Source organism: Camelus dromedarius, chromosome 9 (assembly GCF_036321535.1).
Source record: "Camelus dromedarius isolate mCamDro1 chromosome 9, mCamDro1.pat, whole genome shotgun sequence".
Lineage (NCBI taxonomy): Eukaryota > Metazoa > Chordata > Mammalia > Artiodactyla > Camelidae > Camelus > Camelus dromedarius.
The window spans coordinates 10,210,805-10,238,333 of NC_087444.1; the positions used below are offsets into that span (position 1 = coordinate 10,210,805).

Sequence of the window (27,529 nt, forward strand, 5' to 3'; positions counted from 1 at the left end):
TAAGCGCTTGAAATTTTATAGACTCCTTGCCTTTCGAAGATGGTATTTCATAATATAATAATTATATGGGTAATATGTAAATTACTTTCTAACCTGAAGAATTAGTTTACTAAAATAAACATAAAGTAATAAATATAGACAGGCTACTCTTTCTAATAGTTATGAAGCAAAATCAGACAATCCTTAATAGCACATAAAATTGAAATAAAAGGTTCAGAAATGAATATATGACAGGAATTATCCCAATTAATGCTTTTACATATTGATATCATTCTTGGATTTAACTTTCTTGTTCACCAGTAGACAAGTGAAATGATGATTTATGTTACTGTCAAAGCAAAAATATGACTTCATATATTGTTTTTCTCTTTCTGATTTCTATGTTAAAGCCAACTACAGTTTTAGAGGTAATATGGTCAATCAATTGCTTCGGATATATAAAGATATCTTGGAGAGACTGTGCAAAACTATTTTGCAGATGAAGACAGCTAGAAAGAAGTAGCAATTCATTTACTTTCAGAGAATGAGTAGAAGAAAAGGGAGGGAGGCTCTAATTACTGCAAACAACAAGACGTGAGAAGGTCACTTCACTCAACTCCCAGTTAACTAGATTTTGACTTTGTTTCAATCTGTTGAGCAAGGTAAAATAATTAATAATCTAAGCCGTGACTATATCATATACTGTGCATTCTGGCATCTTGGTAGACACTAGGGAAAGAAAGAAAACTAAATCACAGTAATTATTCCCCAGCTACTCCTAAAGGAAGGCTAACATATGAATCAGAATTTTAAAAAATAATTATACTTTGTGTGTGTTGGGGGCGGGGTTTGAACCACGTGTCTTTCAGATACATTTTCCCCATTGATTACATTCCAAACAGCTTTTAGATAATCAGGTCTGACATTTTTATATTGAAAAGTAATAAACATACTCCCATACATCAGTCCCATAAAGCGGAATAGACCTGTTGTTCTTTATAATGGATTCTGATTAGAACAGGCAGCAATTTGTAAGTGTCCTTGTTCTTTAATGAAACCAGGCCAACCCTAATCTGAGCCTTGAACACTAACAGATACAACAGTCAACTTCTCCTTAAATTAGTCAAAGGAAATAAAATAACATTTTCTAGCTTCCACTAGAGAATCCACTCCCCTTTGAGTTTTCCATCATCATTAGGGCTTAGGTTTGTCCCTAAAATGGAAAGCATGTCAGGTCCGCCACCACTGAACTTTAACGCAAACTGAAGAGCTACCTGAATTGTAACATCACCTTTCACCAGAGTTTCTTTATATTTCTCCTTGGTGACATTCAAGTTATTCACACAATTTACATATTTGCTGTGGTGCAGCTACATGATTTGTGCATTAATGTTAGGCCCCAGGGCACCATAGTCATAAACAAGTCAGGGAGGCTGTGCAGAAGCATTAAGAATACACTATATAGTAAACATGGACAAGTGATCAAGAGCAAGGGCTCTCTGGGTTCCAATCCTGGGTCCATCTCATAGTAGCTGTATGACCTTAATCAAGATAATGAACTTCTCTGTTTTTCACTTTCCTCATGGGTAAAATGGAAATTTTAGTATTAGTTTACTTCCAGGGCAATTGTCAGAATGAAATGAGATGCTATATGAAAAGTGCTTACAACAGGGCCTGGTACGTAATAAGCATGCGCTCAGTGTTACAGCTTATTATTACATCTGCCTGGAGAGATGAAGCTTGAACTAAATCTTGAAATATGAGAAGGCATTTGCTAGATGGATGAGAGGGGAACAGATATTCCAGGGAAAGAGAACAGTGCGTTTAAAGATAGGGGAGAATACAGGCAAGAGGTTTAACGTGCCTGAAGTGCAGGATGAATGGGAGTGGGGCTGTAGCAGGTGGGAAAAGGCTGATCATGACCTGGACACACAGAGGGACACATCCTGAAGGATGCTCTACACTATGATGGACCATTTGGATGACGCATCTGTCCTCAAAACCAGTGAAGTATTTGAAGACTCATCAGGGTTCAAAAAGAAGAGTGACAGAAGGCAGTAGGCTGTGCGCCTCTCTTGGTCTAAAGAGAGAAGGGGAAATACCACTCTAATATTTACAGCTCTTTCTCTGAAGAGCGATCTAAGCGCAAAGTATGAAAGTTCGCTAGAGCTTCTTACTAGTTTTGTCAGGAATTGCAATGACTGCTTTTTCTGGCAGTCGTCCCTTTGGGAAGCTGTTTGTGAAAATCTGAGTAGGGAAGGAAAGCCAGCCACCTCCTACAGTCCAAGGTTCACTCCTTTAAGCCCGGATGTCAGTCTACCAGTCAGACAGAGGAAGGAAGCTTCCACTGACACTCTGTGCGCCCAGGTTCTATGAATAGGGACCTTCATTGGCCTGTACAGTACAGGGCCATTCAAGAGCAATTAAATTTGGTTAAAATAAGAAAGAAATGCTTTTTAAGGAAAAAAAAAAAAGAAGGTTTGAGGGGATTGCAAAAGTTGATTGTGCTAAAGCACTTTTACACAGGTTTGTTTTAGTTCTCAATTGTCAAGTCGTATTTAAGCTGGTCTCTTACTCTGAAATATGATAACCTTTCTTTTCTCTGAGTTCTTTCTCCTAAATTAATAGCACTGTCTCTAATTCCATGCGCAGCAAGCAAAGAGTTTATTTTACCAGATAACAGTAGGTCTGGTGATCAGCCAATGTCTAAAGAACCACTAGCCAAGTCAGTAGTAGGCCAAAGACTGCAACTGATAAATAGATACTACTCGCTAAATCACTGTAAAATTGACTTTCATCTTCTCTACCAGCTAGTATCATTCACATTGAGTTCTGACACAACTGGAAGTAGAAAAAAAAAGACACATCCGTAAAAATAAGATCATATTAGGGTTTTGAAAGGAGAAATAAATATATTAGACACATCATAATGTAGAAGGCAGTTAAAAGGAAAAACAAAACCTTTAGGTTCTGAATTAAATCGCAAAAGAAATTAGAATAGGGACGTCATTATAGTACACTAAAAGTGCATTTAAACTGGACTCTGTAGTGAGAGAATTTAGGGAGCACTGCAGCATTTTAGAACATCTGTGTGTACTCTTTCTTCTCTGCTAAGGAACAAAACTTCAATGGTCAAAAAAAAGGGTGGTTTCCTCTCCCAGCTCAGGTCATATTTCCCCAGTATTAAATAAGGGAAGTGGAGGAGTAAAAGCAGAAATGCAGATCAGCTCTTAGCCTCCACACTGTAGTTGCCTTGAATTCCTAATGGTTACACCAACTGCGCTTAATTATTTCTCCAAAGGTAGACAAGAAAGAAAAGTACTTAGGATACAGTAAGATTCTGGCTTTTAAGCACCTATCACCATTATAAAATATAAAATGCTGGTGATGGTTCAATATGTAAAAAACCCTATATTTATATAAATTGTCAATCACGAGTATAGGTATTAATTTCCACAGTATCTTCTTCAAAACCCTAAGGACATGTACTACATTTCCCAAAAGACAGAAAATAACTTCATTTGGTAGAAGTACTAGCTCTACCATATACCATACCACATAGTTGTGGCCAGCACAGCACATCACGGTAGCCCACGGTGACTACTTCCCTATAAATTAACTGTCCATTTATTCCTGAAGTAACAGGTGTTTATATAATTTCAGATGCTTTGACAATCCAAAAGAAAAAATTTAATATGATTTACACTACTACATGCTCTCTTATTTTTTTTCCCCCAAATCGACCACTTGTTTGGAAAATAATTACTGTTAAACAAACAACTCATATTGAGTAAAAATCCATTCATGATCTGACTTATTAATAAAAACCAAAGAGTTATACATGTTATATATCACCCAATCAACCTAAAGTCAATTGGAAATGCATAGAAATTTGACATTATTTGCCTTATTTGAAATAAATACATAACTTTCTTAGGTTCTTGAAAATTCAGTTGTGCCTGGTCCTCCAGTAATGACTTTAGAGAGAATGAAAAATGATATTCTTAATCCAGCAACAAATGTATACAAAAAAAATTTACGAACTATTGTGCTTTCTATTCTGATACAGATAACCTTATAGAATTATGAACTAGGTATAATAACAATTACAAGTTATCAAAAATTACCTATCTCTAAACTTAGGAAATTGAGGAGTTTTTAAATGCAGTCTATAATTGCCTATTCATTTCTCTTTAAATCAGTCATTTTCACTTAATCTATCTTCTCACTAATCTATAAACTTTGGAACGTACATGTAAGTAGCATTTGGTCATTCCATATTCCACTAATATATATACACTTAAATAATAATTCTTTATCCTATAAAGTCTCAGATTACTATGATTTAAGATATTTTTATCACTATTGCAGATCTTTTCTCTAATCATTTAAAAAAATCTTGAATGTTGTAAGAATAGTTTTACATTTTTTTGAGAAAGAGGATTTTCTATGCCTCAGTTTCCTTGTTAGTAAAGTGAGAAGGTAGTTTAGAGAAGCATTTTTCATAAGAATTTCTGTCTCTAGCATTCTCTTAAAAAAATCTGAACATCTTTTCTTCCTTTGAAAAAAGCTTTTTATTATACAGTCTCAATCAAACTTGATTTGAGTCTATTCATTATCATTATATAGGTAGTGTTTCAATAAATCAACAAGAGCAAAGAGGATCTGCCTCAGAAAAGAAGTAAATTTTTAGAAAAGAAAGGTGACTGCTTAAATTTTCTTTTGCCAGAATCCTACATGCAAATCTGGAAAGGGGTTCATGTTAGCCTTGCTATATTTCAGGGATAACTTAACTTGAATAATGTGCTCCTTCAATTTTAGTCACAAATTGAGGCAAACACAGAACCTAAAAATTAATTAAATAAATCATAAACAATCATACATACTATCTCGTTTTGCAACTTCATAATTTTTTTTAAAACTCTAGGAAAACCTTGCAGAGAGTTGCTTTTATAAAGTCGATTCTAGTTAAGTATTAATTATAAAGTGATCTGTCACATTAAGATATTAATAAACTTGGTTTCAAAACTAATAGATAATTTTGTGAAAGTGTCTATAACTAACTGAATATATATGTGCCACCTAAACCGAGGCTATCTGCATAAAACATGCAGGAAGATGCATCTCATAAGATGTCTATTTTTCTTGTTTCTCTGTTACAGACTTTGTCAATTTTGATTTAAAAAAACAAAGAGAAAGACAATATTAATAACTGTAGAAGACACTACATTTGTTATCAGAAGCATATCTGATCCTTTAACTGATTTCTGATTAAGAAACCACAGGGCCAAACTTGATCTCTTTGCAAAGTTGGATTAGCACATACTCTGGAAGCCAGCACCATTTCACCTGCTGATCCCAGGCACTCAAAACACTCCAGCAGGGCTCACTACCAATTGCTGACAAACTTTAAAAGTTCCTCATAAAATCAATAAACTTTTTTGCAAGGCACAGTATTGGCTTAGCCACCAAAGGTTGAACACCATTTTAATTAGTGAAAAATTATTCAATTAGATATTATTTTATCTTTGTACTCAATTTCGCTTACATCCTTTTAAAACCGCTTAAAACCATCTATCATAACACAATCATGGACTATAGTCTATAAATTCCAGGTAAGTCTCAGGTTCTATCTTTAATAAATAATGAACTAATTGAAAGTGGAATCTATAAATTCTTGAGATAAAACATTTATATTAACCATAAGCAAATATATGAAACATGAAATTGAAGTTAATGCAGATGAATACATTATAAAAATAATGCTTACTCTTTTATACTAAATCATATTAAACACTAAAAATTTTGAATAAGTATGCTAAAGATTATCAAGTGACAGAGTTTGGATTTGCAAAGTAAAATAATATGACTCTGTGAATTAATAAATTTTCTTTTAATGCATTACTCCAGCAACTTTTCTCTGCAAGGTTAGAAGCTTCTGGATCCTAACTACACATTTTTAGAGTCTAATTTATTATGAACCCAGAACTTCTTAAGGTTTTAGTGTTTTTAGTCCAAGAAATTATAAATGCTAGGTGAAAACAGGCTGTTTTAAATTATCTTTTGGGTTAGCAACCAAATCACACCACTACATCTCAGTGAAATCAATGAATTACAGTATAATGCTAGTATATAATACTTCATTTAGAAACTTACTCATTGTTACTTCAATTACAAATCTAAAGGCCAGACACTTAGCTTAGTTTTCCACACATCCTGTGTGATGTTTTAGGCTAGGGTTTCCTTTTTAAGCATCAATATACTATTTCCTTTTTGAAGTTTATCAAGTTGCAAGAATGCCTGCAAGAGTAGGTTTAAGTAAATATGTAGCTTCCAGCTAGGCAATAAGCACCTAGCAACTTGGTGAAACAAATATCAAATCTTACTAATATGAATATCCAACAGTCACATAACATTCAAGACATTTCGCCAAAAATGACAAACAGGAACAACGCATGGCCCTTAAACTTTGCTATCTCTCACATTAGAAGGCTTTATAATAATACGGAAGGCTCTTTGTCCAACATTTATTTGGTCTGGAACTGAGATATTTTCTTTTTTAAGTGTGTTAAATCTATGCAGCTAGATTTAAAGAGAAAATTATGCATTACAGCTGTAAAAATTTGATCTTTCTGATATCCTTAGAGCTCGAAGGAAGGTCCAGTGTGGAAATGAAACAGGTAGCTTCAGCGAAATAATCCCTGAATACCTATGATTCGAGTGTCTCTTGAAATTACGCTTCATCTGTCTTCACTGAAGAAAGTATTAGTTTCTACATTTTTTTCAAAAATAGCTGCCATGATGATATTTTTTCCCACATATTTGAACAAATAGCTGAAAAAGCTGACAGACAAACAGCATATCTGTACTTCCCTAATCAAGTGTCCTCCAGCATCACTGCAGTTGTAAGAATTTTAAAGGCCTCCTTTACTTAGGCAGATGCTTGAATTCCAAATAATAAATAAAACCAGCAGAGGGCAGAGCTGCTGACAGAACAGACCAATCCAGCTGGTGACCAGGTACCAAAGGTAAAATGCCAACTTTTGATGGATTCCACTTTCAAAGACTCTACTATTTATCCTTTAAAACGTAGAAATAAATGAACCCAGGTAAGTAGCATAACGTATTTCAAAATTCAAACATAGTTCTAATGCGGCCCTGACTATATTCACCAGGAAAAGTCACAAAGAAATAATCCACCACTGCCTGCTACTCAGGAAGGTGAACATCACTAAGTGTGGGAAAGAAATACAGACGTGGTTTCGCAGAGTTCGGCCTCCGGGAGCGCTAACTCCCATTAGGGAGAACTCAGATCTCGGCACCTACCAGGCCAGACTCAGGTTTCTGCTAAAGCCTGCGCATTTGGGGTTGACAATTTCTTTCTGCCTCTGCCAATCCGCACCACTCTCCTTCCTATCCCCCACTTCTCTGTGCACTCCTGACAAAGCATGCTTTTCTACCCTAAGCTGTTTGGACTCCCTTAACTCCAAAAGCGTTCTCCCGCCAGCCGTGTCTACAGCACCTAACGGACCGCTCCAGCCAGATGCCTTTGCGGGAAAGGGCGGGGGAAGGGGAGGGAAGAGGCGGAGGGGTGGAGTGAAGTCGCTCTCCCTCCTCGGGTACTGACAGGGCTGCAGTCTTCCGAGCAGGTCTGGTCATTGAATATTTGGTGGTGCCACGTAGGAACTTCTCCTTACCTCTCTCCTCCCATCCCACCCCACGCCCCCTCCCCTTCGCTCCAATCCTTATTCCTCCGCCCCCACCCCATTTGCTTGGCGAGTTTCATCATTCTCCAAGAGAACTGCACGTCCAACCTGCAAGAAGAAGTTGGGGGGTGGGGTGGGTCATAGAGAGGAGGAAGGGGCTGAAATTCAGGGTAAAGAGTTTTTCCTATCTTCATTCGTTTCTTATAATCTGCCATTTTTTCCCATTTAAAATCTCTTCAAAATCACACACACATACACACACACACACACACACACACACAGACACACACACACACAGTGTTCTCAGTCTTCAAGATTCATTCCTCCTCTCTACTTTCCTTCATATCCCTAAAAGTAAAACAACTTGTTTCTCACTTTATTCCAGACAAAGAACTTTATCAAGGTTCATTTTATACCCCTCCTCTATATTTTCTCCTCAGCTCACCTTTAAAAAAGCACTTCCATTAGACTCTGAATCTGAAGAAACCAGAAGATGTGTTCAAAGGGCAGTCTAAGGACCGTTCCTCAAACAAAAGCTTTGTACAACTGCCCCTGTGTTCAAGGTAATATTTTTCCTCTTTTCAAAGCCCCTGGAAAATGGTGAAGGGCATTTCAGCAGTCTCTGTGCCTGACAGATCTTTTTTCCTGCTACCTCTTCTCCCATTACTGTCCCGCCTACATCCATCTCTCTCCAGTCTTCACTTCCAACCTGATGGCAGCTACAATCTGGATTTTATTTAACAGAATTGGGTTTTTTTTGGGGGGGAGGGGAATGGGGTGGGGGAAGGAAGGATAAAGAGGGGGAGGGGCACAGACTGAGAAAGACCGACGGCAATCTCCCACCTCCCCCAAACCAATTTTTCTTACCTCCTCTGACTTCTCTAGCCTGGAAGAGGAAAGTCAATGCGAGAGTTGTAATGGTGAAATCCCACAGCCACCGTTTCGTTTTCCACCTAGAGGACCACCGCTCCATCTCCGAGCCCCGCACTCACAACCGTGAACTCAACCCACGAAATTGCGGCTGCAGACCAACGTCGTCCCTTCCAAGGTATCGTCGGGGATGTTTGCTACACAGCCATTGGGGAGGGAGAGGGGGGAAAAAGTCAAAGGGCTTTTTCTTTGAATTTGATGGTTTGCTTCCTTCCTGTCTGTCGCCCCCTCCTCTCCCTCTCGGTTGGCCCCGCCGGCCGGGACCCTCAGATCCGTCCTCTGCGGGGCCCTGCCTTCAGACTGACGGCAGATGAGGGGCTTCAACCAAAAATCTGAGAGGACTGCGTGCCCCTAAAGGCTTCATGCCGTCAGTGGGCCGGACGAGAGGCTCTGGGCAGCCCCCTCCCCCGCCCACTCCCCTCGCGCGCCCCCCTTACCCGGGGCGAAACTGACAAGCCGGCTGAGGGTCAGACCCAATCACACGCCTCGCGGGCGGCCCGGAGCCCGCCCCCCTCTCCTTTGCCCAAGAATCAGGTCTCCCGGCAAGCCCAGCCCACCAACCACCCCTACCTCCCCAGTCCTCTCCTCCCTCCTCTCCAACCCAAATCCCCGAGAAGAAATGGGAGGGAGTTACGGGGGACGCGTGCTTGGCTCCAGCACTTTGGGAATGAAAGGAATTGCAGGAGAGCCCCGGAGCCCACAGAGTTTTCAAGGAGCTTCTGTATTCAATAAAAACAGCTACTTGTCTACTTGCACCCGTCTGTTAGCCTCTCGTTCGTCGGCGGGGGAGGGGAGGAGCCCGCGTCTGTTCCGCCACACCGCTGGAGTTCTGGGCTGCCAGCCGTAGGTAACCTTATCCTTGTGCAAAAATGTGCTTCTTATAGCAGACGTGGAACCAGCGGACTCAACTGCTCTACCTGCTCCGAAAAGTATTTTTTTTATTAATTTTTTAAACCGAGAATTAGAAGAAAAGGATGAAAGTGAGATGGAGGGACCCAAGAGGTCAAAACCCATGATCTTATAGGGAAGCTCTCCTGCGAGACCTGAAATTGACAGGTTTCTCTCTTGAATGTTTAAATTCTGCACTAGCTTCATTCAGAGGCTCGTCTCTTTAAGAACTGAACTGTACTCTGAGGCAGGAGGAGAGAGAAATGTATGGGAGCTGACGTTGAGGGGGTGAGTAATTTAATTTTCCAGCTGATTCCGTCCTGAACCCGGATGAGGGGGCAGAGGGGGAGGAGAAAGACCAGGAAAGCAACTAGCAGAGATCTCCAAGCGTCTAGGCCCTCAGCAACTCAAAATGGGCCTCAGGAGCTGAAAATATGGTCATTCCACAGTGAAAATAATGAGAAGGGGCAGGTTTCTAAATTCCTTCTACCTACCCCTCCTCAAAGTAATCCACTTAAACCTGGAATATAGATTCCCTGGTCATTTTTTCCCCCATGTTTAAATTGTTCCCTCCTATCGACTCCTTTTTGTTCCTTAATGTTTCTTAAGATGTTTCTTAAAATTTTTCTGGAACAGTGCCCAACAAGGTGCCAGCATACATTAGGCATTCAGTAGAGATGTGTTGAGTGACTGAATACATTTTCCTGTTGGCAAAGACTGGAAGCTTTGACCAGGACCTATGTTGAGTATTTAAGATATTTCAAGGCTAAAGGGTTCTCAGCTAAGTTTTTGAGGGGGCATATGCTCACTAATTTTTAGGAACCGAGTTTTCTTTTAGTTATCAAAATATGCCTTATGACCCATGAGATTAGTCAGATATTCTATCAGTGTGGTTTAAGAGTTGGAAGGAAGGTGTTCAGAGACTATACTGAGGCCCGAGATGGAATTGTTTAAGGACAAATATATGTGGTATATAAAATGAGGAAAGCAACTAAAAATTACTTTCAACATTACTGTCACTCTCTGTGCCAAAGAACCATTCCCACCTCAAGAAATTTACCTCTTAGATAATAGGTAAAAAAACCAAAAACCTTTATATTAGTATCATTGCTGGCAAAATGTTTGGGATGCCTTATATCAGCAGAGAAATATCTGCTGAAATATCACCAAGTAGTTTTTCAGATCATAACTTCAAATTATTAATGTAATTCAATAAAACAATTGACTATTATACAGTGTTTGAATGTGAATGTAAAATTAAAAATTAAGAACCTGAAGGTGAAAATATACCTAAATTTACCATCTTCATTACCCTTCATCTTCACAAACTGAAAAATCTGTGTGAGTTTTCAGTTTCAAATTTTTTTGAAACCTGATTTTTCGGTCCAATTCTTTGTATATTTTTAAACTTATTCTCTAGGTCTTCTCTTAAATGTAAAACAGGGAAATTAATACAAAGTTTAGAAACACATTATTTGTGAAGCTACCAAAATCCTAAATCAACTCAATAGCTAGAGAGTTACAGTGCCTGGAGCAACATGTAGAAATGATGTTCCAAATTGTTTCTCAATAGCTTTCCTGATTTATAGAGAATTCCATGGCCTGATACTGTTCTGGGAGGTGAGAAATGATGCAGTCAGTCTAGCAAGCCCCACCTTCTGGTCACAAGTCAGGCCTCCTCACTGCGATGAAAGGGTCCTTTCAGGCAAAGTGGCTTGAGTGAATAGAGTTATTACTACCTTACGCTCCCTGTACGCTGTGGTCTGAATTCCTCTGGCCACTGCCCAGAGAGGCATAACCTAGGTCTGAATTAATACTCTGGAAGGAAATATAGTGGATTCACAGTAAGGAATAGTTAATTATGCCCAACTCCTCTCGCCTGTAGCTAGCTGCCGGATCTAGAGCCTCCTAGGAACCTGCCCGTTTTTGCAGGAGGTGAATTCGGTGCGAGGAAGGATCATGCCAAATAACAAAGGGCGCAGAGAGAAGCTGGAAGAGACCCATCTCACTATCTTCAGCTTCACAGGAGATGAATTCCAGGGACATGGTTTTCTATGCCACCTTTCAGCCAATCCTTGCTGACTGTTTATATGCAGATTCAGAATGTAGTAGAGTATGACAGTTTTCCTGACATAGGTCTTTTATTTGAAGTGCAGTTAGCTATATGACATTTCCTACCTTGTCATATTAAAAAGCAAAGTTTAAAGATATATGTTCAGCTTTTGTAGAATTTGTTTTGATTGCAAGTCATTCAAAAACAAGATGAAAACAGTTGAGAAAAAAAATAGTCACATCCTTTGTAGCAGTATGTTAGATTGACCATTTGTCCACATTAGCTTGTCTAAGAAACTCAGATAATAATTTGATAATTGATTAGGAGGTCGGATTAGGGGAACTTAAAGGTTCTAGACAATCTACAGTTTTCATAGAGCTTTATTAAACATTGTATAAATCATAAATGTCCCTTAATATTGTCAAACATTCTTAGGAATGAGGGACTATGGAATCAGAACCTTGTCCAAAAGTGAATGTCCTTAATACCAACGGTAATAGAGTATTAGAGGTAGAGAGAACTCTGTAATAAGACTTAAGTTACTACAAGTAGAATTAGGTGCAAGGAGTAGATTTTTGAAAAGATGCATCACCTTTGAAATCATTTGGCATCCATGAGAGAGAGGGAGAGAAATAGAGAGAGAGAGATGATATTTATAGAGAGAAAGAGACATTTTCTCCAAACACTGTGGTATAACTAAAACGAATGCATCACATTTGGGTTATTGAATGAGAAATTATTACAGGAGTGGGAAACTCTTTCACACATCGGAAATACTTAAAATGTTTAAAAGAAAATTGCTGTTGAATGTAATCCCTCTCTCACTGTGCCTAATGGTTTTGTCTTTCTTGCCCTTTTCTGAACGTTAGGTCAATTATTTTAAGAAATAAATGACTAAACACTTTGACATTTATTTTACAGTTTTTCTAATACATGAGTGGTTAAAAATTAGTCTCTGCTTAAAAATGGAGTTAGTCCCTCTTAACTCACAGATGGGCCATTGTATTATAGAAAGTGGGGGTGGGGGAGGGCTAGAGACGTTTATTTCCACAGTCAGCCTAGCTCACAAGTACCCCCACAGTGACGACTGGGTATTTTTCTTCACCTTTACTGTGAAATAACATACAGAACTTCAGAGGAATCCAAATTTAGCACAATTTTCATGATAAAACAGAATCTTCAGATGAAAAGTTTGGTCTGTTAGAGTGTTGAGGGAGCCAACTCAGAGATGACAGACCTATCCTGTTTAAAAGAACTTAAAGTAAAATCAAATGTAAATGAACCCCAAACAAGCAAGGAATATGGCCTTGTATATTCATGTACATCTCTCTTAAAAATGTCCTTTAGTTAGCCATACTCACAGGAAACTACCATAGTTCTTTCTCATAAATGCCCAAAGACAGATGGGAGGAACAGAGAACAGAATGATTCAAAGTAAAATTTTAAATATTCTTGGATCTTTGTCGAGATATTTTTACTCTCTATTATCTTTTTTCTTCATAATTGAATGGGCTTGGCATTTACTAAACTCCTGTGTGTCAGCAAAATTATAACAAGCTTTTTACAAAGTGGTATAGGACAGCATCAACATCTCTATTGGTAGAAGATGGGAATTTAAACATTTTAGTGAACCATGTGCCATGGCCAAGGGAAGTACCACACCCAAAATATATCCCAGTGATGTTTCACTGTGATGGCATCCCAATCATCATTTGAGTAGTAATGGCCTTGATTCACACTGGCTGTTCTCAATAAAATAAGTTTGCTAAAAGTACGGATTTTAGCTTCTTTTTTCTCACCTTCTTTATAGGGATTATTTACTTTTAAAAATTTACTCATAACAATGTTATTAATTTTTATATTTAATTTCACAGGTAAAATGAGAATATGCAAATAGTTTTCCTTTGACACATTATTTCCTAATATAAATAATTTAAAAATGACCAAATATATCAGTGCACTTTCTAAAATAAATGAATCCTCTTATTCATCTCAGTCATGCCTTCATAGATTCATCCATCCCAATGGCATTTGTCAATATTTTTGACTTAAAATGAATATTTTTTCCAGACAACCATGTGCAATCTGTTTTGTGCCTCCACCATTTGTACCAGCTTATTTAATTCTGAAATCAAATGCATGTGCTTCAGAAATCTAAAGACTCACACAAACAGATTTCTGAATTAAAAACAATATTTCTGTTATTTTTATGACATTCTTATACATTCTTTTGATGCCAAAACAAATGCCAAATATAAGATTTAAGGCTGGTGAATATGGTTAAATATTGAAATAGATCTGATTTTTAAAACATCTGTGATGAATAACTCTGACTTAATTTGTTTTGCAGATTCTCAGTGTTTAATAACCCTCCCAATATTGTATTTTCTGCCAGTACTGGTATGGTCAAATTATTGCACATTCAAATGCCAGACAAACAATAGATCTAATTTCAAAAGTTTTCCCAATCTAATCTGTAAGGCTGAAAAATCACATATGGATTTAAATAGTTGCAAAACAAGCAATATTTACTATGAAGATATTCTTTTGAAAGCAAAATACCCTTCTCACTAAAATGCAAACTTTCTTATTTAAAATATTTAATGGTTTTTTGTTGTTGTTAGTTTTTATAGCATCTTCATGAAGCAGGAATGTAGCAATTTTAATAGTTTCATTTTAAGGATGAGGATAAGGGCACTCAAAGTTCTAACTAGGGATACAGAAACAGAATATGTGAAAAACATTTTATTCCCAACTTCTGCTCTCATTATCAGTTTTTTCCTTATAAGTAAAGTGTTTTTAGAGCATTTTTTATATTTTATAGTAAGCACATTATTTCTTTGTAGATTAACTATTAAAATGAATGAGATCCCCAATAATACAAATATTAAAATAAGGAAAGGTAATGTCAGGCACTATAGCTTTAAAAAAATCTATAAATATAATTAAAGAGTTACATCTTTGAAAACATTTCTAAGAAATAAAAAGCCTATTTTTAAAGGTAAATGAAGATGAGTTATTTTTATTCCGATGCCAACCCTCAGATATAACTCTCTGCTGGAAATATAAAATTATTTTATAAGTTTATATGTTTTTGCAAATGGAAAACACTAGTGAAGTGAACCTCAGTGATTCACACTTCCCAAGAAGAAAAAGAAGAAAGACATTCAATATGTTAGAGAAGAAATATAATCATAATTACATCAATATTTTGTAAATATATGGAACATCTTAAAAGTTGTAAGTACTATTCAAGAATTGTTAATACAAAACTTTAAAACTTTGTGGTAGATAAAATTATATCAAGCCTTAGATAAATATTTCCTTCTAGACTATAAACACCTTGCGGGCAGAAATCCTCATCCTATACTGTATCTTCCACATCTTGGATTCCTCTTCTCATTGAGCTTTGAATGCTTTTGTTGGTACTTAACCTTAATTGTGCATTTTAATTCTGCTTTAAAACACACAAGAGTCTGTTTATGTGATTTTGTCCATTATTTTAAAATATTGGAACTTTAGATATGAGTCACTATATTCCTAAGACCCAAGCTGGGACTGGACCCCCTGGAAACTACTAATACCATGGAGCTGATGAACCTGGAAGGAAGATTCAACACCAGCACCAGCCATGAAACTGGACCTTTGAGGTCTGGACAATCAAGACAAAGCTGACATATTCCATGAGGCACAGTTTATTGGAATATTTAACTAAATCAGGATTCAAAACTTTAGAAGGATCAGTTCTTCTCATACAGGTCTCATCTAGTTCAGATTTCCTCCTCATCTCCACTGTCTCATGATAATAAGGATCCTGCATGATTTGTGTCAAAAATCCCACAGACGTCAATATTGACAACCACCCAGCTCTTTTTCCTGTAGCCTCCACTGTCTTCCATGTTGTTTCTACCCAGTGATTCTGAAGCAGGATATGTGAGTAAATTTTGATGAATGGGTAAGAGTGGAAAAATGAAAATGTCAAGGAATTTATATAAGGATTTCAAATCACTGGGTTACAAATTTTTTTGACTTTATATATAAACATTCATATTATATTATGAATATATAACAGCAAAAATAATTCTATGAGTTATCCTCAAAAATATGTCATTAATAAGGATAGTGATTTCACAAATATTTGAATGGGACATTGGCCTAAATCTTAGAACCTTACTCATGTTAGAGTAAAGAAAGGAAAATCTATTAATGAGTCAATTAATTGCCTAGGAAATCAGGCATCATACTCTGGAAGTAAATTGTTACTTCTTACAGAAAGTGATTTTCTTTTTACAAATTCTATATTATTTAATACTGTCTTAAATAGATCTTTATTTGAGATTATAACTTAAAATAATGATCAGAAAATGTTTTAAATACACACATAAATACATATACACACATATATACACACCCCTTGCTAGGTCAGATAAATAACTTAAGGAAATGTAAACATAATTGGTGATGACTATTATAGTATTCTAAACAAACGTACAGTGGCTTATTTAGTCTGATAACAGAATAGAAAATATAGTCATTGCTATTTACTAAAAAGCTAGCTCAGTTTTCACTTCACCTTAAAGGTCTTTAGCAATATCCCTTGGGGATTGTCCAGGGAATGCCTATCCTGCCTTATATCCTCATAGCTTGTGGACATCTTTGAGACCATTTACATTTCAGATCTATTACTGGCAATTTTTCCTAAAATTTTGTCTTGCCAGAGAATTTTATTCCTCAGAATCTCAAGGCCTAGGATGGGATAAAAAGTTGAGCATTTCTGCAAGAAAAACAATCAGCATAGGAGAAAATTACTTATCCTAAGAGAGAATGCCAGGGCACTAGTGGAAGGAAGAGATGTGGAGCACATGTGGAAACAGGAAAGAAAAGAGACTATTACCAGTCTTTATAACTGAGAAGTATTGAGGAGAGAGAGAGCTGTCTAAGAAAATGTTTCAAGAAGTGCTGCTCTAGGATACATTTTCTTACATACCCTGCTTAGCTCATAGTTATATATGTATAGAGGTATGTATCTCATATTTGATGACAACATCTCATCTTATCTCATTTCATCTTCTCTTGCCCTTGGGCTGGGATTTACACTATTGACTTCCCTGGTTATCAGACCTTTGGATTACAACTGAATTATACCGCTTGGGTCTCCACCTTGGAGAAGGCAGATCATGGGACTTCTCAGACTATAATCACATGTGCCAATTCCTCATAATAAATATTTTATATGCATCAATTTTGTTAGTTTTTTTTTTTTCTCTAGAGAAACCTGGATAATACACCATTTTTTTTCAGTACTATTGGTTTCATTTAAAAATGGACTACTCAACTCTTCTGGAAGCTCTTTCAGAGAGATTTAATAGTATTCCTTTCTCTATACTATCTGAAATATTTGTTTTAAAAAGACTACTAATACAAACAATATTTGTTAGATGATATAAAAATGAATTAAAGAGTACATGTAGAGAAACAAGTATTTGTATAACAAATATTAGCATCACTAAATTATTACTCCTCCATATATAATTAAATCATAATGACAGTAGAATCCAGAGAAAATTTTACTGTATTGTCGAATTTGTTACAAACTGATCTTCTGTTCTCAAAAGCAACATGTTAGGTAATGAGATATGTGTGTGTACATATTATATACATTGTATGTATTATATGTATGTATATAATATACACACACACACATATACATATATATGTATATACATATATCTGTTTTTTATCACTAACAAAAGAAGTAACAACAGGCCAAGCTTAGGGACAAGGACACTTTTTATTTACAAATATAAGAGGCAAGGATTTGTACATAACTTCAAGTAGGACAGCAATAATCTACTTTGGTTTTATTGATAAGGAATTAAGACAATTTCAAAAGAAAATTTCTGTTTAGTCTGTTTGGGCTGTTATAACAAAAATACCATGTAATCAGTGGCTTATAAACAACAGAAATTTGTTTCTCAGGAGGCTGAGAAGTCTAAGATCAAGGGGCCAACAGATTCAGTATCTGATGGAGACCCACCTTCTTGTTCATACGTAGTGGCTTTCTTTTCACTGTAACCTTACATGTCAAAAGGGGCAAAGTAGCTCTTGGAGACCTCTTTTATAAGGGCACTAACTGCATTCATGAATGTTCCACCTTCATGACATAATCACCTCACAAAAGACCCACCTCCAAATACAATCACATTGGGAATTAGGTTTTAATACATGAATTCTGGCAGGGAATACAACCTTCTGTCTATAGCAAATGTCAGTCATTGTATTTATCAGTTAGCAATATAAACTAGTCATCTCTTGGTTCTTACGCAAAATACCCTAAAGATATGTATCAAGCAAACCAAATGAAGCCTGTATTTACTGCTTTTAAATGGTAACCCTCACTAATGACAAGCTTAAGTTATTTCAGTTATCAAGACATGGTTAATTAACTCCTCTATAATTGGGAGAGAAAGCTCCAGTTTTGTCAGGGATGTGTAACTTCATATGAATTATGCAATTTTCAAAAGTTCAATAAATCTTAAATTTAAAAACTGCATTTGACATTTCAAATTTAATAGTTAAAGACAAAAATTCATAGAAGGATCAGATGATGTCAGCAAAAATGACAGCTGGTAGATTCAAGCAACTGTCTTTCTACAGTAATACAGAAAAATCAAGCAAAAAGGGTCAGAATCAGCTTTGTTAAAACTCTAGAAAAAATATTTACAGTAATTTAGAAAAACACTGAATTAATAAAAAGGCAATGTAAAAATGGTAGGAAAGATTTGTGGCATTTTTATTTTGTTTTTGCCCCACCCACCTTGCTGGCTCAGTAGCAGTCTCACAGACCACAGCTCACATTTCCAATATGTGACCCTGGTGCCAGGGAGGAGAAGCAGAGCAGAGCTAACTGAAAGACTGATACAAGATACTTGTCTTTATTTTGCCTTACTCAGAAATCACAATGGTCAGAAAAGTGGTAGACATTCCTGAACCACACTGTACGGCTAAAGAACAATGTGCAACTTCCTGGGGCAAAAGATTAAGCTTGATTCAACAGAGTTTCCAAAGCCCAGGAGGAAAAACTGGGGAAATAATTTTTTTTTTATTTTGTTTTTTAAAGTATTCGAAAGCATCCTTGTGTATGGGAAAATTAGAAAGCCACAGGAAATACTCAGGGCAAGACACATCCTTACTAAAAACCTAAGAAGATTCTTATCTTTCACTTCTGGCTGATCTCCAGGAAATGAAGGCTAAGGCAGAGTTTTAAATGGCCTGGCTGAGAACTCAAAAAGTAGCAAACACAGAAGCAAAAAGGACTGCTCTTCTTCCTCTTCTTCATCTCCTCCTCCTCCTTGTTCTCCTCCATCTCCTCCCTCTCCCCATTCTTCTTTTTCTCCTCCTCCTCCACCTCCTTCTTCTCTTTCTCTCTCTCTCTCTGTGTCTTTCTAAGAAACATCTGTTCAAACACGAGCTAAAGAAACAGAGACTTCAGAGACCACACATGAAAAAAGTTGCAGACTTTTAAAAACAGTCTGGAAAAGCACTAAACAAATAGCTAAATTCTTCAGTAAACAAATCCCTACAAGGGGTAAAGATCTGATGTACAGAGTTGCCATGTCATAATATACAAAATTTCCAGTTTTCAACAAAAATTATTAAGCATGAGAAGAAGTCAAAATGTGTGTCTCAGTCAGAGAAGAAATAAACAGAAACTGTCCCTGAACAAGCACAGACATTGGACTTCCTAGAAAAAGATTTTAAATCAATTTTAATACATGAATCAACTGTCTTAAATATACTCAAAGAATGAAAGGAAACCATAGAAAAAGGGTTTAAAGAAATCAGGAGAATGATGATGAACAAGCAGTGAATATCAATAAAGAGAGAAATTTTTAAAAAGAACAAAACAGAAATTCTAGAGCTGAAAAGCACAATAACTGAAGTGAAAATCTCTCCAGAGGATTTCATTAACAGAGGAAAGAATCAATGAACTTGGAGATAGGTTTGAAATTATTTAGTCTGAGGAACAGAAGAAAAAACAAAAAACAAAAAACAAAGAAAGAAAAATGAACAGAGCCTTTGGGATACCATCAAGTGTATCAACAACTCATAATGAAAATTCCAGAAGGGAAAGCGAGAGAAAAAGGTTAGAAGAATATTTGAAGAAATAATGGCTCAGAACTACCCAAATTTAAAAACAGAAGAAAAGCAAACAAAACAAAAAAACAAACAAACTAAAACAACAAAACTCCCCAAATTTGATAAAATGCATAAGTCTGCACATTCAAGAAGTTCAACAAATGCCAAGAAGTATGCAGACAGATCCACACTGAGTCATATAATAAAACTGCTGAAAGCTGCAGACAGAAAATATTAAAAGCAGCAACAGACAAGTGGATCATCGTGTAAAAGGAATCCTTAGTAAGATCAACAGCACATTTCTCTCCTGAAACCACAGAGGCCAGATAACAGTGGGATTAATTTTTTTAAAGTACTGATAGAAAAAACTTTCAACCAAGAATTCTGTAGCAAAATTATTTTTCAAAGATGAAGTAGAAATGAAGACCACTCCCTAATAAACAAAAGTTGAGGGCATTTATTGCTAGTAGACCTGTTTTTCACAAAATGTTGAAGGGAATCCTTTAAACCAAAATAAGAAGACACTAGATGGTAACTCAGGACTATATGAAGAAATAAAGAACTTTGATAATGGTTCTACATAGGAAATAACTACATAGGATAGGATAGGATAACTACATAGGAAAATATAAAATCCAGCATGGTTGTAATTTCAGCCTGCAACTATTGTTTTTGTTTTTTACATAACTTAAAATGCATACAATAATAATTGTAAATCTATGATTATGGACTGAATTTTATTCTTTCCAAATTTATATGCACAAGCTTTAATCTGCATTCAGATATAGGGTCTTTAAAAAAGTAATTAAGGTTAAATAAAGTTATAAAAATAGGTCCCTAATTCAATGAGAATGGTGTCCTTAGCAGAAGAGGAAGAGTGCCAGTGGTGACCACACACAGAGAAAGGCCACATGAGGACACAGTGAAAAGGCAGCTATCTGGAAGGCAAAAAGAGATTCCTCGGAAAAAACAAACTGAACTTGCTGATACCTTGATCTTGGACTTCCAGCTTCTACTGTTGTACACAAATAAAAAATTTGTATGTTAAGCAGACTGGTCTGGAGTACTTTTTTTAATGGCAATACCAGCAAACTTATGCAATGTTAATGGGCACACAATGTATAATGATGCAATTTGTGACAAAAACATAAGAGAGGATGGAACACAGGTGTATAGGAACAGAATTCTTGTATGCTATTGAAGCTAAGTTGGTATTATTTCACTGTTTTATAGTTAATTGTAATCCCCATGATAACCCTAACAGTATATCTTAAAAAACATAAAAGGGAATAAAAATAGAATCAAAATGGTATAATTAAAAATACATTAAACAGAAAAGGCAGCAATAACGAAAATAAGGAACAAAAATGTATACGAATTACTGAAAACAGATAGCAAATGGCAGAAGTAAGCTCTTATCAGTACTTTAAATGTAAATGCTTAAACTCACCTTTCAAAACATAGAAATTGACAGAATGAATTTTTTAAAAAAGATTCAATAGTATGCTGCCTACAAAACACTAACTTTAGATCCAAAGACATAAATAGGTTGAAAGTGAAATGACACTATCTTATTCAGTTATGAGTGCTGTAGCAAATCACCACAGAATGAGTGATAAACAACAAACATTTATTTCTCACAGTTCTCTAAGTTCAAGACTTACTGCAGAGCTACAGTAATCAAGACAATGTGTTACTGGCAAAAGTGTAGACATATTGACAAATAGAATAAAATTTAAGTCCAGAAATAAACCCATACGTTTATGACAAATTGATTTTAACAAGTCTTCCAAGACCCTTCAAAGGGGGAGAATAGTTTTTAATAAACGGTGCTGGAACAACAGATATCCACCTACAAAAAATGAAGTTGCACCCTTTCTCACACCATATACAAACATTAACTCAAAATGGATTGACTAAATATGAAAGCTAACGTTATAAAGCTCTTAGATGAGAACATGGGGGGCATCTTTACAATTTTGCTAATGGATTTTTAGAAGTGACACCAAAAGCATGTGCAACAAAAAGAAAAATAAATAAATTAGACTCCATGAAAATGTACCTCAAAAGACACTTTATAAATAAAGTAAAAAGACAATCTACACACTGAAAGAAAATATCTGAAAATAATGTATCTGACAAAGGTCTGGTATAGAATATACAAAAAACTCTTACACCTCAAGAACAAATAAAAACAACCCAATTTAAAAATAGACAAAAGACTTTAGTTGATATTCCTCTCAAAAATATATGCAAATGGCCAAGAAACAAATAAAAACTGCTTAACATCACATTCCCTTACACCATATACAAAAATAAACTCAAAATGGATCAAAGACTTAAACATAAGACAAGATACAATAAACCTCCTAGAGGAAAATATAGGCAAAACATTATCTGACATACATCTCAGAAATGTTCTCCTAGGACAGTCTACCCAAGCAATAGAAATAAAAGCAAGAATAAACAAATGGGACCTAATGAAACTTACAAGCTTCTGCACAGCAAAGGAAACCATAAGTAAAACAAAAAGACAACCTACGGAATGGGAGAAAATCTTTGCAAATAAAACCAACAAAAGCTTGATCTCCAGAATATATAAGCAGCTCATACAACTTAATAAGAAAAAAATAAACAACCCAAACCAAAAATGGGCAGAAGACCTAAACAAGCAATTCTCCAAGGAAGACATACAAATGATCAATAGGCACATGAAAAAATGCTCAATATCACTAATTATCAGAGACATGCAAATCAAAACTACAATGAGGCATCACCTCACACCAGTCACAATGACCATCATTCAGAAATCCACAAATGACAAATGCTGGAGAGGCTGTGGAGAAAAGGGAGCCCTCCTTCACTGCTGGTGGGAATGCAGTTTGGTACAGCCACTGTGGAAAACAGTGTGGAGATTCCTCAAAAGACTAGAAATAGACTTACCATATGACCCAGGAATCCCGCTCCTGGGCATATATCCAGAAGGAACCCTACTTCAAAATGACACCTGCACCCCAGTGTTCATAGCAGCACTATCTACAATAGCCAAGACATGGAAACAGCCTAAATGTCCATCAACAGATGACTGGATAAAGAAGAAGTGGTATATTTATACAATGGAATACTATTCAGCCATAAAAACCGACAACATAACGCCATTTGCAGCAACATGGATGCTCCTGGAGAATGTCATTCTAAGTGAAGTAAGCCAGAAAAAGAAAGAAAAATACCTTATGAGATTGCTCATACGTGGAATCTAAACAAATAAACAAACAAACAAACAAGGCATAAATACAAAACAGAAATAGACTCACAGACATAGAATACAAACTTGTGGTTGCCAAGGGGGTGGGGGGTGGGAAGAGATAGACTGGGATTTCAAAATTGTAGAATAGATAAACAAGATTATACTGTATAGAACAGGGAAATATATACAAGATCTTATGGTAGCTCACGGAGAAAAAAAGTGACAATGAATATACATATATGTTCATGTATAACTGAAAATTTTGCTCTACACTGGAATTTGACACAACATTGTAAAATGATTATAAATCAATAAAAATGCTAAAAAAAAAAACTGCTTAACATCATCAGTCAAGGGAAATGCAAATCAAAAGTACAATAAGATGTCCCTTCCCAACCACTAAAATGAGTATGATAATAAAATAATGAAAACAACAAGTGTTGGTGACAAGGTGGAGTTAACTGGAACCAACCTTCATACTTTGCTGATGGAAATGTTAACTTTTTTAGCTGCTATGGAAAATAGTTTGGTGGTTTCTCAAAAAGTTAAATACAGAATTCCCACATGACCTCACAATTCCAAGCTTAACTATATATCTAAAAGAATTGAAACAGGTGTTACAATAAATACATGTACATGTGTGTTCATACCAGCACTATTCACAAAAGCCATACAGTGGAAACAATCCAACTGTCTATGAAAGAATGGATAAACAAACTGTGATAGATAGATATATATATAATGGAATTCTATTCAGCCATATAAAAAGAAATAAAATACTGATATAGATTGCAATGTGGATGAATCTTAAAAATATTATGCCAAGTGAAAGAAACTGACATAAGAAGTCTCATGGTGTATGACTCAATTATATGAAATATCTAGAATAGTTAAATTCATAGAGACAGAAAGCATATTTGTAGTTGCCATGGGTTGAGGAAAAAGAAGAATGAGGAATAACGGCTTAATGAGTATGAGATCTCCTTTGGGGTGAGGAAAATAGTTTGGAGCTATATGGAAGAGGTGGTGCACAATGCTTTGATTGTACTAAATGCCACTGGCTTGTTTAGTTTAAAGTAGTTAATTCCATGTATGAAAATTTCATCAATGTTTAAAACAATTTCAAAACACTGGATAATTTTATTCCTTATTGCTATTGTAAAAATGGCTCAAATTATACAAACAAAATAATATGGCACAAAAACCATGTATTTATTTAACAGCAAGTACTTTAGGAGAAACAGAAAATATTGCCAAAGATTTGGAGGAAAAAAAATTCAAACGAGTATCATAGCACCAAGGGTTTTCTGTTGAAGGAAAGTATAGCTGTTTCTAACATTTCTCAGATTATGATTTTGGTAGAATCTGTCTCAATAATGAAACAGAAAAGTTTATTTGTGTGTGTGTGTTCAGTAAAGAAAGATGTACTGGAGATGATTTAAAAGAATCCTTAATAAAAATAGTTTCTTCTTAAAAAAATAGTGTTTCTTGGAACAGCAATGTACGTATAATCATTTTGGCATGCCCACTTTGAAAGCAATAAAGAAAAAATGATTTTGAAGCTATGTTCAGTGATATTACTATATGAAATTTTCATTCCTAAAGTTATTCATAGACAAACCATTGCAGTAAAGCAGTTGTAGCTAAAAAGGCACAAAGATGTCATCAATGTGGATAATTTCATTTTGAAAAAGAACTAAAAATACAATAGAAAAATACCATATGAGATCGCTCATATGTGGAATCTTAAAAAAAAAAACAAACAAACCATAAATACAAAACAGAAACAGACTCATAGACATAGAATACAAACTTGTGGTTGCCAGGGGGATGAGGGGTGGGAAGGGACTGGGATTTCAAAATGTAAAATAGATAAACAAGATTGCACTGGGTAGCACAGGGAAATACATACAGCACCTTGTGGCGGCTCACAGCGAAAGAGAATGTGACAATGAATGTATGTATGTTCATGTATAACTGAAAAATTGTGCTCTACACTGGAATTTGACACAACATAGTAAAATGACTATAACTCAATAAAAAATGTTAAAAATTTTTTAAAAAATACAGTGGAATGTGGAATATGCCATCTATTCCTCTCTTTTGCTTGGAATGTGTGCAAAGCAAATGTTTTGATTCATGGAATGACAAGAAAAAAATAGGTTACCTATTTTATAAAGTTTTATTAGAACACACAGAAAAATATAGTTGATTTATTATATATAATACTTCATAATGCATTGGGGAGTTACCATGAAAATATCTGTTGGCAAAGTATTTAATACTGTAGTGAACACAATTAAAATTATACATCTTTTGACTATTACCTCATAAAAAAATCTTCTAAATTTTTACTAAACTTTTTTCTTGATAAACAGCTGTCAGTATTGTTCAACCTAGTAAATAATTTAATCAATTTTGCATAATGAAATAGCCCTTCAAGGTAAAGATAATATTTTAGCAATGACTAAGAAAGCAGTGCCTTTGACTGGAAAATTGTGCTATGGAGAGAATGTTTTGAAACATATATATGGAAACGTTACTGTCACTATGCAATCAATGCCAAAAGTCACCTATCTTACCTAGAAAAGTTTCATATCTGAACTCATTGAAGTTGGAAACATTTCAAAGAAAGATTTTCAGTGAATTTAAAGCCATTGAAAAAATACAGACACAGAACACTCCCTGAAATTTGCACAAATATTGCTGAGTTGAAGAAAATCATTTACCTAAGTCATGGATAGGATTAAAGGGTGAATATCAGTATTTATTACTGAGAGTAGACTCTTTCCACTTACAGCAATGGAAATGAGATATCAAGATAAATTAAATGTAGACCATATTTTTAATTTTTATAACAACTTGCAAAGGCAAAATTTTTAAAAATTATGAAACCATTTCTATCATATATCTCTCACTGATAATATCATTAATATTCTATATTTTAGAGAGCCCAAATATCAATGCAATAGAAAGGACACATCAGCAAGAAGGCAGAATCGTAAGACCTATCCTCATTCTTCCATAGAAATACTGATATAAGCATCATATTTAGACCAAAACACCTTTAGGTGAAATCTAGAAAACAGTTAATAAGAAGTTGCAGCCACTCCAAAAGAGCATAAGGCTACTAAAAAGTAGCACTAGTATGTGTGAGAAGAGCAAATTCACTCTGCATTAATCACCCCTGCCCCTGAATCAGTTAGCTTAATGTCAAGAAGATAGCTTTAACCTGTGACCTCTCCCTCAGGGAGAAAGTGAATGTGGAGTATGTGCCTGGGTGCCTGACCTCCTGGCCTTGTGGTATGCTCCTCTGCAGGACTGATTTCTATCTCTCCTCATACTAAGCACTGAAAAACCAGCAAAGCCTAGAAGCCAGGGACAATTATGAACAAAAAAAGAGGTAGATTTCCCTATACAGCAAACACTGCCCTGTGAGACTGAGAAAAGCTGCAGAATTGAGGCTTTTCCTTTGTGAGGGAGGGAGAAAGACAAGTGAGCCTTGTCCCAGCCTTTCAGTGTGCTCCTTGAGGGACTGGTTTAGATCTCACCTCATAGTGAGTGCTGAAGGACTGGAAAAACCTGGACACATGGGACAGCTAGCAACAAAGAAAGGAAACAGGTGTTCTCCTACAACTGGCACTGCTCTGAGTTTAGGGAAAGGTGCTATTTCTTCAAATGAACAAGCACCATTGCTACTCTACAAGGAACATAAAGAATCAAGAAAATATGCCATAGTCAAAAGAAAAAAAAATATCTAGTTACTGAACCCCCCCAAAATCTAATAATTGACCTCAGATAAATGGAGATTTATAAATTACATGGATAAATGGAGATTTATAAATTACATGATAAACAATTCAAATTAGTCACCTAAAAGTAGCCAAGTGAGTTATAAGAGAATACCATAAATAATTAAATAAAATCAGGAAAATGACACATGAACAAAATGAGAATATTAACAAAGAGACAGAAATTATAATAAAGAACCAAACAGAAATATTGTAGCCAAAAAATATAATTAAACTGAAAATTTTACTACAGGAGTTCAATAACAGACTGGACCAAGCAGAAAAAAGAATCAGCAAGCATGAAGACAGTCATTTGAAATTATCTAGATAGAGGAGAAAAAGGAAAATATAATTAAAAAGAATTAAAAAAAAAAAACCTAAGGTATTTATGGGATAAATCAAGAGAATTAATATCACATTATAGCATTCCAAGAAGAAAAAGAGAAAAGGAAAGTCTATTAAAAGAAATAATAGATGAAAACTTACCAAATCTGGGAAAAGAAATAAACATCCAGCTTCATGAAGCTCAAAAATACTAAAATTAAAGAGGTCTACTTGAAACACTTTAAACCAAGTTTTCAAAAATCAAAGAAAAGGAATTTTCAACCAGCAAGAGAAAAGTGACTTATTATATACAAGGAAGCCCACCCACAAGCCTATCATCAGATTACTCAGCACAAACCTTGGAGTACAGGATAAAACAGAATGATATATTCATAGTGCTAAAAGAAAAACTGCCAACCAAAGTGACTATACCTGAAAAAGTTGTTCTTCAGAAATGAAAAATAGATAAAGA

At 35.5% G+C, this 27,529-nt stretch overlaps 1 protein-coding gene and 1 pseudogene across 3 annotated transcripts in view; both read right to left on the bottom strand.

The window, feature by feature from the left end:
- COL11A1 (collagen type XI alpha 1 chain) overlaps positions 1-27,529 on the bottom strand; it is a 491,783-nt gene that overhangs the window by 187,478 nt on the left and 276,776 nt on the right. For 2 of the 3 annotated variants that reach the window (XM_064488772.1, XM_064488771.1), the window contains exon 1: positions 8,553-8,658. The exons of the other annotated variant lie outside the window; for it this stretch is intronic. In XM_064488772.1, coding sequence (XP_064344842.1) covers positions 8,553-8,658 — 106 coding nt within the window. Of the gene's footprint in view, positions 1-8,552; positions 8,659-27,529 lie in introns of those variants that run through there. 3 annotated transcript variants of the gene reach the window in all.
- Positions 781-1,370, bottom strand: LOC105085638 (superoxide dismutase [Mn], mitochondrial-like; annotated as a pseudogene).